Raw genomic sequence first — 14,534 nt, 5'->3', positions numbered from 1 at the left:
CGCCCCGGGATTTCTGCAGATTGGATGCAAACCAACAGTGGCAGGGACATTCTCGAGAGATTTCCAGAGGCAAGGATGGGAGTGGGTTGCATGTCTTAAAAAACAAACAAACAAACAAAAAAAACCAGTTTAACAAACCCAATCCCAACTGCACCCAAACCATCCAGCTGAGAAAGCAAAAAGAATCCAAACAAAACCCACACAGGCCTGAGAATTCATTGGCCGCCCACACCCCCACCGCCCCTCCCCCTCAGCTGCTGCTACACACACAGTGGGAGATTAAGGGATCACCAGAGGAGACCCTTTATTTTTATCCAATCCCATCAAACACTTCACCTCTACCACACACACACACACACACACACACACAAGGTACCTTGACAGCAGCCCCTTGCCCCCACGGCCCGGCTCCTTCACCAGCCTTTATTTCCACCTGCAAAAGAAGCCGGAGAGACTGATGAGCCAGGCTGACACCAGGAAAGCAGCAAAGTCCTTCTGCTGCACCCCCAGCACCGCTTCAGGGAAACGGGGAGAAGGGGAGGCAGGGGGCCTCGGAAAGAAAGGATAGCAGGGACCATCTTCCTGCCTCCAGCTGCCACCCAGACGCGCGGTGGAAGGGCTCATTCGCCTTCCAGAGTGTTTTTGTTTTCATTTCTCCTTTTTCCACCCTCCCAAGATCCAGGAGGGCTCTGGTCTGCCCCTCCTCCTGCGTCCGGTCTAGCCTCGTCCCTCCCCGCCCTGCCCGCTCTACCTCGGCCGGCCTCCTCTGGTGCATCGGCCGGCGGGCCTCCCATTATCCCCGCCGGAGCGCACGGAGGGAGGCACTGCAGAGGCGGCGGCGGCCAGCTGCCGGCTTGGCTCCCCTCCCCGCCGCCGGCGAGGCTGGTGTGGAGCGGGCGGCGCGCTCGCCAGCCAATCCCCGCCGCCGGCCGAGCGGGGGCAGGGCCGCCGGGGGTTGGACCTGCCCAGCCGGGAGGCGGGGGCACAGCCAAGGGTGCCGGAGCCTAGCTGGCTGTGGCCCAGGCCCGCCGCCGCTCCCCGACAGGCGGGGGATCCCGGGACACCCTCAACAACTCCCGAGTCGGGGACCAGAAGGTAATACTCAGAGGCATCCTCTGCATCTACAGGGTCAAAGGCAGACTGCGTCGGGGTCGAGCAGATGCTGGCAGGCTTCCCCCTCAGGCCACTCTCTAGCCCTAGGACACCAGCAAACTGCCTCATCCTAGCAGCAGCTAGGACAGTGCTAGGCGCTATAAAAGCAATAGCCCCTGCAATCTTAGAAGAAAAAAGTAAAGCCTTGGCAGTATGAACCTTTACCCCATTTTGTAGATGAGGAAACAAGGCAAGACAAGTGAAGTAACTTACCCAAGGTGACACAGCTAGAAAACAGCAGCACTGGGACTCCAAGGCAGGTCTATCCGGCTCTACAGACCAGACTCTCAACCATTATGCAGTCCTACTCCTCCCTCCATCCAGCAGATTTCCTCTTGAAGCCAACATTGCCTGTGGCTCAAAGCCTCACCAAGTCAGACTTGCCCTCCCTTGCACACGAACACCACCTCACCCTAGGAATACTCATCCCTGGTGCCTGAACATAGGCCACCCCCTCCAGACAGCCTCACCACCACCGCCACCCTCAGTGTTTCCTCCTCTTTTAGAAAGGCCACAGGAGGAGGCGCCTCCAGACTTCAGGACTTCCCATCCCCTGGAAAGGCTGAGGAGGGGAGGCAGCCCAGACTCTGAGCCTTTGAAGGCTGCAACACCCAGGAGACTGAAGGAGAAAGAACAGAATGGGGAGAGGAAAGCCCTGCAGTTCCTAGGCAACCCAGGAGACATCCTGCTTCACCCCATCCCCTCCCTGTAGCTGAACACCCCAGAGCTTCTGTCTTCTAGGAGGGGGACCCTTATATGGTCTCTGGTACTCATGTATCTGGTTCAGTTTCCTGGCTCCACTATCTAGCTGCAGGACCTTGGTGGTGGTACCTTGCCTCCCTTAGCCTACTTTGCAGTTCTATTTTACAGAAGCAGCCACCTCATACAAAGGTGTGAGGATTCTGTGAAAAAATGCAACACAGTGCCTGCCACACTGCAGGCGCTGCTAGCTACCGCTCAATTTCTGAGAGAGCTCATTGTGTGCTACTTTTCAACTCACAGATGTGACTTGTAGGACTAGTTAGGATGTGTGAGAGCTCATTTCAGTGATGTGCTCTGCTACCAACTCCATCACACCTGCCCAATTACTGCCCCCTCCCTGAAGCTCCAAGGGGGTACTCAGAATGGGACAAGCTGCCTCATGAGAGACAGCAAAGCTGGGCTCTGGTGAGGAGACTCCAGAAGGCACCAGGACGCACCCCTGCCTCACCTCTGGGGGCAAAGAGCAGCCCTACTGGGCTCCTCCCTAGGGCAGGGAGGAAGGCAGGTGACAAGGCAGGGCAAGGAGCATTGTCCTGAGCCATGGGCTTCTGCACCCCTTGGCTCTTACCTTGGCCAGGCCAAGTGAAGTCTCTCCTTTATCCTAGTCCCCAAAAGCCTGCCCCACCCACCCTCATACAGTCTGCTGCTGGAAAAGAGCAACTAACCCTGCTTGGACAGTAACAATCAATACTGTTGCTGCTGTGGCTGCCACAGTTTATCAGGCCCCTGCTAGGTACCAGGCCCCATGCCAACCATGCTGTGGGAGCATCTCATTTGACTCAGTCCACACACACAACCTTCTGGGAAAATGGGCTTAGAGATGTTGTTACTGGCCCATCAACACACAGCTGGTGAGTGGTGAGCTAGAATTCCAACCCAGGTGTTTCTCATTCCAGTTCTTTAAGCCCCTCTCTCCCAGCCAACCTCAGGGAAGCTTAAAGAGGGATAGGGTCTCTTGAACCAGACCACTTCCCTTTAAGCTACGGGTCTAAGAACAGTAATATTTTCAGGCCTCAGAGACTTGGAGATGCTGCTCCTTGCCTAGGTTCCCTTCCCTCTCCCCCACCTGGCAAGCTAATATGGTACAAGGCTTAATCCAAATGTCACCTGCCACTGCTACCTTCCCAGCTCATCTAGCCCTCAGGAGCTTCACCCACTCCTCCTGGGGCCTCCTCTAGAGCCGTCACTACCAAGTGCAGTTATTTATTTACACGGCCGTCTTCCCCACGTGGGCAGGGGCCCGGTCTTCCCCACTCACTAGGCTCTGCACAGAGCTGGAATGTGCTGAGCTGAGTTTCTACACAAGGAGGGTGGAGAGGCAGGGGGTTGGGCACTGAGATGTAGAGGACACTCTCCTGGTCGGCCTGTTCTCTGAGGTCCCCAGGGATCAGAGGAATACTTGCTCTCCTGGGAGGGCACGACCTGCCATCTGAACTATAGCCGAGGCCGAGCCTTGTTCAGCCAGCACACGTCTTCCTCACAAGGCTGCAAGAGCCACCCTGACTCTCTGCTTGAACCGGCTCACCACCACCCCCCGCAGCCTGCAGACACCCTAGCAGAGCCCGTGGTCCCCAAGGCAGGGCACCTGCAACCATCTCTATCCCACCCTGGCCTCCTGGCCTCCTGCCCCTTTCTGAAGCACCTGGAATGCTACAGCTCCAAGGAGACACAGAGGCGCATGCCGGGGCCACTCTGCCTCCAGTGGGGACATTCTCCACACCTCACACCTGACCCCCTCCCCTATCTGCCCCTCTTTCTACACTTGGGCCTTCACAGTGACCAACCCAGAGGTGCCTGGGACCCCTCTGCATAGGAGCTGGAGGTCCCTCCTCACCTTCCATCATGACCCCTAGACCCCACTGCACTCCCAGCAGGAGGAATGGGGCCACGGCCCTCCCCACTAGGGAGAGGTGAACGGATTAACTCACTCTCAGAACCCACAAAATATCCCAACACAGAGAACCTCAGAAGCACAGTTACCTACAGGCCAGAACCCACACAGATATACAAAGACTAGGAAATGGGGATGCATCCAGAGATAGATTCGGGGGGGTTTATAGGAGGATCAACCAAGCAGCAACGCCATGCCAAGCCCCATTACTGGACCATGATGTACTGTATCTTATTTAACCCTCAAAACAAACCAATGAGACAGGAATTATTAATGCCCATTCTACAGACTGAAAAGTTGGGAGACTGAGCAGGGCTCTCGCCTCCCCACCCCCGACTCGTAGCAATACAGTTGGTGCTGCTCTGTGTAGCTCTATGATTTTCTTATCAACCTACCTTTTCTAGAGTTGGCAGGGGGTAGATGACAACTTCTCCTCTCTTGCCATGGCTGTGTCCTAAAGGAGGTCACTCCCCACAGGGCTTTACTTCAAAGCTCAGTTCAAGCCCCACTTCCTCCAGGAAGCCTTCTCAGGTTACCCTAGACCTCTGCCAGCTGACAGCACTTCCAATGTTTCTCATTTGACACTTGGTACTGCTATCCGTCTCTGTGTGTCCTGCCTCTCCAACCAGAATGGCTAGAGTCGTGCCTCTTCAAAGCCCCGGGGTTTTTTTTGTTTTGTTTTGTTTGCCCAGCATTCCCCACACTGAAGGCACTTGGAATCCACTGTGGGGGAAATCTGTGACCTTCCCTTCCCTCTCCATCACACAAAGGATCTGCCAAAGAAACCCAACATCCTCTCCACCTTCAGAACCTATGTTTGAAGTCACCGGTGTCCACACATCAATTTCCACCCAAGTAATTGCAGCCCATCACACACACATCATCCCCTATATTTCAAACTCTTTGCAGTTGTCATGGGAACTGCCTTTGCCTTCATTCACAGATCAGGCCTCACAATTAGCTTTGGCAGCGGAAGTCTGTATCAACGGCAATCTCGGGGAGGAGAAAGACAAGGAGGTGAAAGAACAGCAGCAAAGGAAGAAAAGGTGCTCCTCCTTGGAGATGCAATAGAACCAGACTGAACTCAGGCACCCAGTGATGTCAGAGGGAAAACAGAGCCAGCCAGCAACTCCACCTGCATATTTCCATACCAACAAACAGAATGCACCCAGACCCCCCCCAGGCTGACAAGCAGCAGCTGTGGCTCTGCCCACACCCCACAAGCCATCCTAAATGCTTGTAAGAAGGTCTTATATTCTATGAACCACATCACGGTCTCCCCACCCCAAATTCAATAGCCTTGGACCACCAAATGTTCCAGGATCCAAGCAAATAACACAGAACCTTCATTGAGAAGGTGAGACAGGAATACTGAGTGGTTTAGAAACCTGGGGGCAGCCCCAGGGGAAGACTTCCAAGAATAATTAACACAAAGCATCTTACCTTCCACCTTGAGGATCCATGAACACCCTCAGCTGGTGCCCTGTGGTCTGTCTGAGTCCTTCCACACCACTGCCACCAGCCGTGAGCATTCGAGTGGCATCTCTGCACAGCTCAGTTTCAGGGGAGATGCCTCCCTCCTCCTAGAAGTACCCCCTCCTCATCTTTCACATATCACTACGCTGAAACTCTCACAACAGGTCCCTTCCCTTCCAGGATGGTCTCTCTTCACCTAACAGTGACTAAGGCTGGTCTCTGCCCTCAAGGCATCCCTCCCTTGTAGCCCTACCAGACTAATAGTTTGTTGCCACGCTTGCCTCCCTCCCCAGACTGTGAGCTCATTAAGGACAGAGTAAATGCTGCCTCCCCTTTACCGACGGCTCAGGCTCAGCGCAGCGCCTCGCACACAGCCAGTCCCAGGCAAGATGTGCTGAAGGAGGCTGGGAAGGCAACTTGCAGGTTTACCAGTCAAAGCAGATGACGTCCTGTCTCTGGAAACTGAAGCGACGCCAGAGAGAGAAGCTGCCCTCCCCCGGCACAGGGGACACTGGAGGTCCTGGGACTGAGGAAGCATTTCCAGGAAGGTGCCTCTCCTCCGCATCCTCCTAGCACCAGCTCTTCTCCTCTCACCGGCTCCCAACACCCCCACCCCATCCTGCAGCGTCAACCATCCAGACAGGACCCAGGCTCATGGTGAGAGGATGCCATTCCCTCTCTCTTCTGGGGCTCCAGGATCATTCCCAGCATCAACCAGGGAACTGGGGTACCCAGAGCTTACTCTTAAAGGGCAGAGAAATCAATAAAAAAACAGAACAAAATGAGACCAGAGAGAGCCACCCAGTGTCCTTCCCACAAGAAAGGCTCAGAAGGGAACAGACTCTATGGTCCAGTACCTTGCTACTTGCTTTTGACCCAGCATCTCCACACCCCTTCCTGAGGCTTCCTCTGGCAGTAATTAAATGGGGTGGGGGACTATGGGACACATGCATTCTGGCAAATGCTCCCAAATGACTCTACCTAATGCAACTCCCTTTCCATTTGGAGCATCTAGAATTGCTGCTCTACTAGGAGTGGGAGGTGCATTATTCTGTCCACGAATTCCCTGGCTGGGTGTGGGGAGACAGGGCACAAGGGAGTTAGAACATGTACAGGTCAGAGCCAGCAGTGCAGAAACAGAGCCTGTGAGACCTGAAGCAAGCAAGCAACCCCCTGTGGTCACCGGAAGGCTGGCCAGTTACCCCACACTGGGCGCCGGCTTTATTTTTTCCCTCCCTCAGTGACTAATAAAAACTTAGGTTATCAGATTTCTTAAGCAAATGACAGGAGACAAGGCCACAGAGGGGTGTGTCCACTCCAGGTGTGCCACCAGCCTGGGCCCTGCACAGACACACTCAGGCAGAGGCCCAAGGCAACCCTAAAGGACTCTCCCAGCCAAAGTGCAGCAGGGCTCAAGGTAGATAAAGGGGTCGTATTCCTTTCCAACACCTTCTCTCTTCCTGAGCATCCTGCCCTCAATCCACAAGGGAACTATAAAGAAGGGATGGGAAGGGGAGGACGAATTAGTGACAACTCCTGAGACCCCTGATGTGGTCTTTCAACTCACCCAGTCACCACACTACCTTCTCCAGGATGAGAGGCCCAAGGCAGAGAGGTGACTGCTGACTTGGGGTGGGGCATGTGCCCGAGTAAGAACCCTCAGGCAAGGTTCACCAGGGCTGCTGGGTTCCAGTGAGGGTGGGAGAAGCCACTTTCCCCCAGGCAGCTTCAGAGAGCACCTTCAGATGGGGAGCCACACCGCATTCCTATTGTTTTTCCCCACAGCAGATAATTAAAACATGGCCCATGCCTTCAAGGGAAGCAATAAATAGAGTATGCTCAGTAAAAAAAAAAAAAAATGCAATAAGCTTTGCCGGTGGGTTGTTAGAACCCAGGAAAGCATTGCCCCCTCCATACACCTCACCACTTACCTTGGGGTGGGAACAGGAACCCTATCCCAAAAAATCCTTCCAGGAATAACCAACTGGGACAGCTATTTCCCCAACCCAGAAACAGTCTTCAGTGAGGGTTCAGAGACCTCGCAGGGAAACTCCATGTCCAGTAGAACTACTCGTATTGATAAAAAAATCTAACACACAAGCCACCTGAAAGGCAGCTAGTGTGCCTGAGTTTCTGAATTTAATTTTAATTAATTTTAATTTTTGTAGCCACACATGGCTAATGGCTATCATACTGGACAGCTCAGGTAGAGCATGCTTCTTAAATTTGGGAGGTCATGAATACTCTTGAGAATTTCCTGAAAATCACAGCCCCTCTCCCCTGAGAAAATATACCCCTGCACATTCACACCCTTGGCTGAAATTTTCAGAGAGTTTACAGACCATATTCCAACCCAGGTCTGAGATCAGGTCTAGAAATTGACCAAAAACGTTATGGCCTAAGAGTGATGTTTCTTCTGCAATGTACTTGTCTAAGGAATACGTTATGCTTTACACAGTTTGAGCAAGAGACCACCACGTGTGGAAGACCCCACCTGACAGAGAACGTCCTTGTAACATCCCAGCCAGAACATCCAGCCTCTACTCAGACCCATGCAGGCACAGGGCTGGTTCTTCAGTCTTGGAACAGCTATAAATGTTAGAAAATTCTTTTTTTCAAACATGGATTCAGGGAGATCAGCTCAGTGCTTTCTAACCACCTAGAGGGGTGGGATAGGGAGGGTGGAAGGGAGATGCAAGAGGGAGGGGATATGGGGATATATGTATACATATAGCTGATTCACTGTGTTATACAGCAGAAACTAACACACCACTGTAAAGCAATTATACTCCAATAAAGATGTTAAACAAACAAACAAACAAACATGGATTCAGTCTACCTGCTAACTTCTACCCTCTAATAAAAGTTCCACACATTCCCCTACACAAAGGAACTGACTCCCTCTTCCACACAGGACTGTCTTAGCCTGCGTTCATCTACTCATTTCCAAGCTGAACAACTCATCTTCTTCAGTTGTCCTGCATGTGACTACTCTGACAGAGCTCCTAGAGACAGGCTGTCAACACACCTTTTAGAGTTTCAGCTATTCCTACCTGCTATTTCTTTCTTTGTTTAAAAACAAGCGCAGAACTTTGGATTTACCCTGATTAAATTCCATTGAGTTTGGCTGAGGCCCATTGTTCCAGACTGCCCCCAATCTTCTTAACCCCTTGTTCTATCATTCAACTTAAATATCTGCATCACCACTACTACTGCCGCCACGACCCACCTACCCACTGATCACACCTGCTCCTACCTACATCTTAGGAAGAGGGGGCACACATCCCTTCAGCTCCTAAGCCTCCAGACCCTTCCGTGAGATCCCGGGTTCTGTGGGTGTGCTCCTCCCGTTCACAACTACCACCAGCTGCTACTCTCTCGGGGGGCTCCCATGTCCCAAGTCAGACTGCTGAGCAGCAAACATCTTCTGAGAACCCTTTCCCAACTGTTCTCAGAACACACACACAAGTTCTTAAAGGGCTCATTTTTTTTTTTTGCTGTACGTGGGCCTCTCACTGTTGTGGCCTCTCCCGTTGCGGAGCACAGGCTCCAGACGCACAGGCTCAGGGGCCATGGTTCACGGGCCCAGCCACTCTGCGGCATGTGGGATCTTCCTGGACCGGTGCACGAACCTGCGTCCCCTGCATCAGCAGGCGGACTCTCAACCACTGCGCCGCCACCAGGGAAGCCCTAAAGGGCTCATTTTATTGATAACTCACTAGACTAGAAAGAAATGGACCCCAGAAAAACAAGAATGAACATGAAGTAAACCTCAAGATGCTCTCGTCTCCCCGGCGTACAGGGTAAATGGGGTGGATCACCCTCCTTACCCTTGCTGGCAACTGGAGTTCTTTTTCTTTAAGTGTAATATATCAAATTTTTATTCCCATTACGTCTTTTTGATTTTTTAAGATTTTTTTGATATGGACCGTTTTTAAAGTCTTTATTGAATTTGTTACAATATTGCTTCTGTTTTATGTTTTGATTTTTTTGGTCACGAGGCATATGTAGGATCTTAGCTCCCCGACCAGGGATCGAACCCACACCCCCTGCACTGGAAGGCGAAGTCTTAACCACTGGGAAGTCCCTGCAACTGGAGTTCTTTACCTCTGTTCATCAAGACTTGCTTCTGTCCCCTTCTCCACGCCCCATCCCCTTCTCCACTCACAGAAGTGCCATAGACTGGCTCCTCAAACTCTCATGGACATACAAATCACCTGGGAATGTGGTTAAAGTGCAGATTCTCATTCAGTAATTCTGATGTAAGGCATGAGATTCTGCATTTCTAACAACCTCCCAGATGATGCCGATGCTGCTGGTCCACTGATTAGCAAGGTGGAAGTATGGTTGTAAACCATTCGGGTGCCCTAAGACTCAGGTGAGCAATCTGCAGTAAAGAGTCCAGGTGGGTGCCCATCATTCAGCTCTCATCTGTGTCAGAGGAGTTCCACTGTAACTACACATTAGATACACCACCTGGGGAGCCCCAGCCCAGTAGAGATCCACCCAAGACCAATCAAACTAGAATCCCTGGGGGTGGGATCCAGGTGATCCCAACATGGAATCCCTGATCCACACTGGTTGATAAAAAGTTTGAACAAGGCAGTTATACCTGTGCCCTCTTCAGGATGACTTTAAATAAAAACTGGTCCTCTGATCTGTCCACGAAGCTGGCAGGAAATGTCATCATTTGTCTGCAAAAATCCAGGCCCATTGGTTTGACTGAGTTTCTTTGTAAAGAACCACAGGGACCCTCAAAGCTCACCACTGTCTTTCTAAATCTCACGAACCACCTTTTAAAAAATCTGCTCTAGAACTGTCAAAAACTGACATTGGTTTACAGTTTCCAAAATCTCTTTGAAAAATGGAACTTTCTGCCTGCCTCTGGTCTTTTGGCCCTCTTCCAATCATCAGAATTCCACAACGATATCATTCCATGAGTATATCTGAAGGTGTGCAGTAGGGAGTGAATGACTCAGATTCAGGTAGGGTAGTTGGCTCTCCTTTCCTAACCACACATGCTGTGGTCTCTCCCCAGTTTATACCCCCTGACATGACAGGGATCTACTGGCTTCTCTCTCTCTGTCACTAGTTCTGCTCCAAAGTTGTAAGACTGTCTCTTCCTTCTATGCTCTTGCTGGGAATATATAAAAGACTTTTATTGTCTTGAGCATTTTCCACCACCTCAGCACATTCTGGCCACTGGACTCTCTTATGTTCCTCTTAAAGCGTCAGACTACACTTGAACCGCACCCCTTTCCATGTAAAAAGCATGGTCTTTTACTATCTGCACTCATAGACAGCAGCCCAAGCAGCCACAGGGGTGGTTCAGATCTTCCCCAGTCCCACCACCTTCCTCCTTAGGGCACCATTTAGGACTGTTAAGTCAGCATTTCCTTTTTCAAAAGCAATCTTACCCCTCCAGCTAACTTCCCTTTTAGAGTCTGTAGCCATGGGGTTAAAACTGTTTACAACTGAAAAACAATTTTCTAAAGCCTATGGTAAACACCTCTCCTTGCCCAAGCTTCTCACTGGATTCAGAAATGCGGAGATGGGGTCCCTTTCTCTAGTCTCATCACTTCTACTTTACCAATCAATTCTTCCTTTGCTGGTGGGAACTGGTGCCAGCCTGACAGCATCCCTCCTCATAGCCTCCATCTTCAGGAAGACAGAGCTACTAGCAGGTGAGGCAAGAAGTGGTCAGGTTCTGATATTGTTGAGAGATCCCCAATTCCAAGGTATCCTGTCTCAAAACTGGCATAGAGCTTTGTTTCAGCCACTAAATCCAACTGGCTGAGGGCTAGACACACCATATATATTTCTATTTCTCTTCATTTCTCACCCACAACATTCTCGGTCATGCTTCCAGCCTTATGTATACAAACTTCTAGGGAAGTTTTTCTCACAAAGGGGTTTTCTCCTACCCTTTTTAATCAGACATTTACGTCCCTAACCATGAGCAACTTTTCAGTCAGGCCCTGGGCCACAGCGGCTCCTTGCTCCTGGGTGTCCAGCCTCCTCCCCCAGCAAAGAGGCTGGCAAATGTCTCCCTCCTTTTGCCTGGCCCCACAGTTCTATGAGCAAGCAGGGATGTCTTGGAACAAACATTTAATAAACAATTAAAGCTCAGAGACTAACAAACACAATTTTTATGCATAAAGATTAATTCTTTTCTAGATGTTCTAGGAATGTGTTGTCACCGTGCACTGATTACCTACCATGTGCTAGACATTCTGCACATTTTATCTCAATTAATCTTCACAAAGAAGGGTTAACCCATCTGACATATGAAAAAAACAATGCTCAAGAGAGTCAGCGGCACAGCCCTTACTTTGGGTTCTGTATCTTCACACTCACCAAATCCTACTTTTCTAATCAACCGTCTTCATTGCGCTATAAGCCACCACTCAGGTAAAAAGAATGTGGAAGTCAAATAGCCTCCGACATCAGCCTAGGATCTAAATCCTCCCTGGAACTAGGAAGGAAGACCTCAGTTACAGGAATGAACACCTTCAGGTGTGTTACCTCTCTTTAGGGCCCAGAGAAGTAAGTAGTCACCTACCTCTGTGGTGGACAGGACCAGCCCTGGGAGCTGCCTCTAGTACTAAAATGCTGAACTTTTCTGAGTAGATGGGCTCTGCAGCACACCTACCCGCACTGGGTAAAAAATTGAGGAGCAGGGAAGGAAGACAAGATAGTCAAGATAATGTTCCCCCTCTTACAGGATGACACAAAGCAGCTGTCAGCAGATAGCTCAAAAGAAGCCCCAAAGGAAGCTGGAGGAGGTAGAGACAGGATGGAAGTAAAGAAAGGTGCCCAGAAGAGAAGACGCTGAGAAGCACAGGTACAAAGAGAGGGTCTGATTCCCAAGAGGCTCCTGGGATGCTGTGTCTTGTCCCACCTGAAGAGCAGGGGCCAAGTTCTAAAGTTCTATGGGTCTCACAGATGTAGAGAACAAACATATGGACACATGGACACCAAGGAGGGAAAGTGGCTGGGGCGGGGGTGGGTGGTTGGGGGGGGATGAATTGGGAGATTGGGATTGACATGTATACACTAACGTGTAAAATGGATAACTAATAAGAACCTGCTGTATAAAAAAAATAATAAAATTAAAAAATTTTTAAAAGTAAAAAAATAAACAGCATGTACAGCTTGAAAAAAATTAAGTTCTATGGGTCTCCTCCTTTCCTGACCTCCCAAATCCTGGGACAGGTCCCCTCTGCTACATGGCTGCTCAGACCTAGTGAAGGTCTCAGCAGTCCCCTGGGGGCTGTAAACGCTGGGCTGGTTCCCTGGGCTCCCTCACTCAGGCACAGCCTCTTGGGCCTGTCAACTCTGCCAGAGATACATTCGTCAAATGCAGTGTAGCCTGGACAGTGGTTCCCACACTTTCAGCCTTCAAGGACCAATTTAAAAAAATTGTGGAGACAGACACTAGTTACCATTTTGTATTTTGCCAAGTAAAGACTTTAAAAAAAAATAGATCTAATTTTTATCAACACCTCCATTTCATTAAAAAAAAAGCACACTTGTAACCATCAAGAAATAGAAAGTACCTGTCCTTAAGACAAAGTACTGCTCTTTAAGTCAAAGAAAGTTAACTTTAAGACAAAGCTCACTCCATTGTCCCCTTTCCATTGTTTCTCCAGAAACTGGGAGAACTCTGTCATGGGACAGCACAGGTGCACAGATCAGCACGTGGACCCTCTGTCCAGGGGGGGGATCACAGGACACCAGCCACATTTTCCTGACCCTGGGGGCCTAGAGGGGCAGCCGGCCATGGCAAGGTCCACGGGATGCAGACATCTCTCCGCGGGGTTGTCTCTAAGCCTCAGCCAAGCCAGATCCCCGGTCTCTTAACCACGACCACCGGAAGCCCAGGCCAGCAGCTTACACACAAGGATGACAGGCCCCTGGCTTCACTCCCAGCCCCTTTCACTCAGGTATGCCTCATTGTTGCCGAAAGAAGAGCTTAAACACAGTTCACAAGAGCCACGTGTTCCAGCCCAGAAAGCTCAGCCCCCTTCATCCCCCAAGGTTTGAGAGGAATGGAGTGAGAAAGGTGGAAGAGAAGGAGGTAAACCCTACCAGGAAGCAAGCAAAGGAATCAAGCTTTACAAGGTAGACGAGGCAGGTCCTACTTATACCAAAACACGAGATCTCATGCCCAGGAGTGAAGCCTACCCCTGATCCCACCCCCCCTTTCAGAAATGACTCACAGAGCACTGGGCCAGCAGGATGCCAACTCCCCCAAACACCAGCAACATAAAGGAGCTGGACACAGTCTCCCAGGCTGGGGTGGGGAGTTGCAGATGTGATCCAGATGTCTGCTTTAACCTGAGACCGGGGAAAAACAGCATCAGTCCGCCGTCCCTGGACCGTGATATGCAGCTTCCACAGGGAGTGGGCAAGACAAGGTGAGAAGGGGCAGAAACACCCCAGCAACACCCACTTTCCTGACCAAAACACTTGGATCTTTCTTCCCAGCCACGGGACCACAGCCCCACCAAGCTGGCGGCACAGCTCTGAACTCAGCAGTCAGGGAAATCCCGAGCGCAAGCCGCCAGCCCATGGAAGCCACAGGTACCCCGGCTCTCAGAAGTACAGCGGTTTCCAGCCCAGCTAGAGAGGGCTTCAAAGGCCGTCAAGCACAACCCCTGCATCTCCCCAGGCAGAAGACAGACCCAGAGAGGGGACCTGAGTTGTCCGAGCCCTCGGACAAATCAGTGGCAGAGCAGGGGAGTCCCGCAGACTGTGCAGGCCTCCGTCTCTGTCCAGCGCCAGTTCCGCTGCCTGGAGCAACCTCGGCCGCTACACTGCTCCTCCCAAGCTGCTCAACTTCACTCGTCCCTACCTCTGCCAACTCTCCGCTGTTACAGCTGCTACCAACCTCATGCTGGCTGCCCACCACCAGAATGGAAAGGAAAGATGGCCAGTGCAGGGTCACTGCCTCTCCACTTCCTCCTCTGCTCTCATTCCAACTCCTTCCCTCTCTCTGCCTCCCTACTCATAATTAAGGAAGTACTCCTTCCTGGGGTTGACAGTGTCTCAAAAACAATCATTCATTCATTTAATTAGTATCTGAGTGCTTACTACACACCAAGGAACTGAGCCAGGCCCTGAGAACACAGAGATAAATGGTCCTCGACCTCAAGAAGTACGTGTTTAGTAGGGGAACCCAAATCATGGGCTTCTCATTAAGTTCCCAAACACTTTTAGGTATCATCCCAAAAATGATGGTACCCAAAAA

The 14,534-nt window shown here is 51.0% G+C and overlaps 1 protein-coding gene across 1 annotated transcript in view; it reads right to left on the bottom strand.

Moving 5' to 3' along the window:
- Positions 1 to 14,534, bottom strand: part of LOC103079040 (methylcytosine dioxygenase TET3) — a 108,874-nt gene that overhangs the window by 93,566 nt on the left and 774 nt on the right. Inside the window, exon 2 of the mRNA XM_007459392.1 lies at positions 377 to 433. Coding sequence (XP_007459454.1) covers positions 377 to 433 — 57 coding nt within the window. The remainder of the gene's footprint in view (positions 1 to 376; positions 434 to 14,534) is intronic.

The sequence above is a fragment of the Lipotes vexillifer genome, unplaced genomic scaffold (assembly GCF_000442215.2).
Source record: "Lipotes vexillifer unplaced genomic scaffold, Lipotes_vexillifer_v1.1 scaffold51, whole genome shotgun sequence".
Taxonomy (NCBI): Eukaryota; Metazoa; Chordata; class Mammalia; order Artiodactyla; family Lipotidae; genus Lipotes; species Lipotes vexillifer.
Note: the sequence above shows the minus strand (reverse complement) of the source record. Positions and strands in the feature narration are given on the sequence as shown.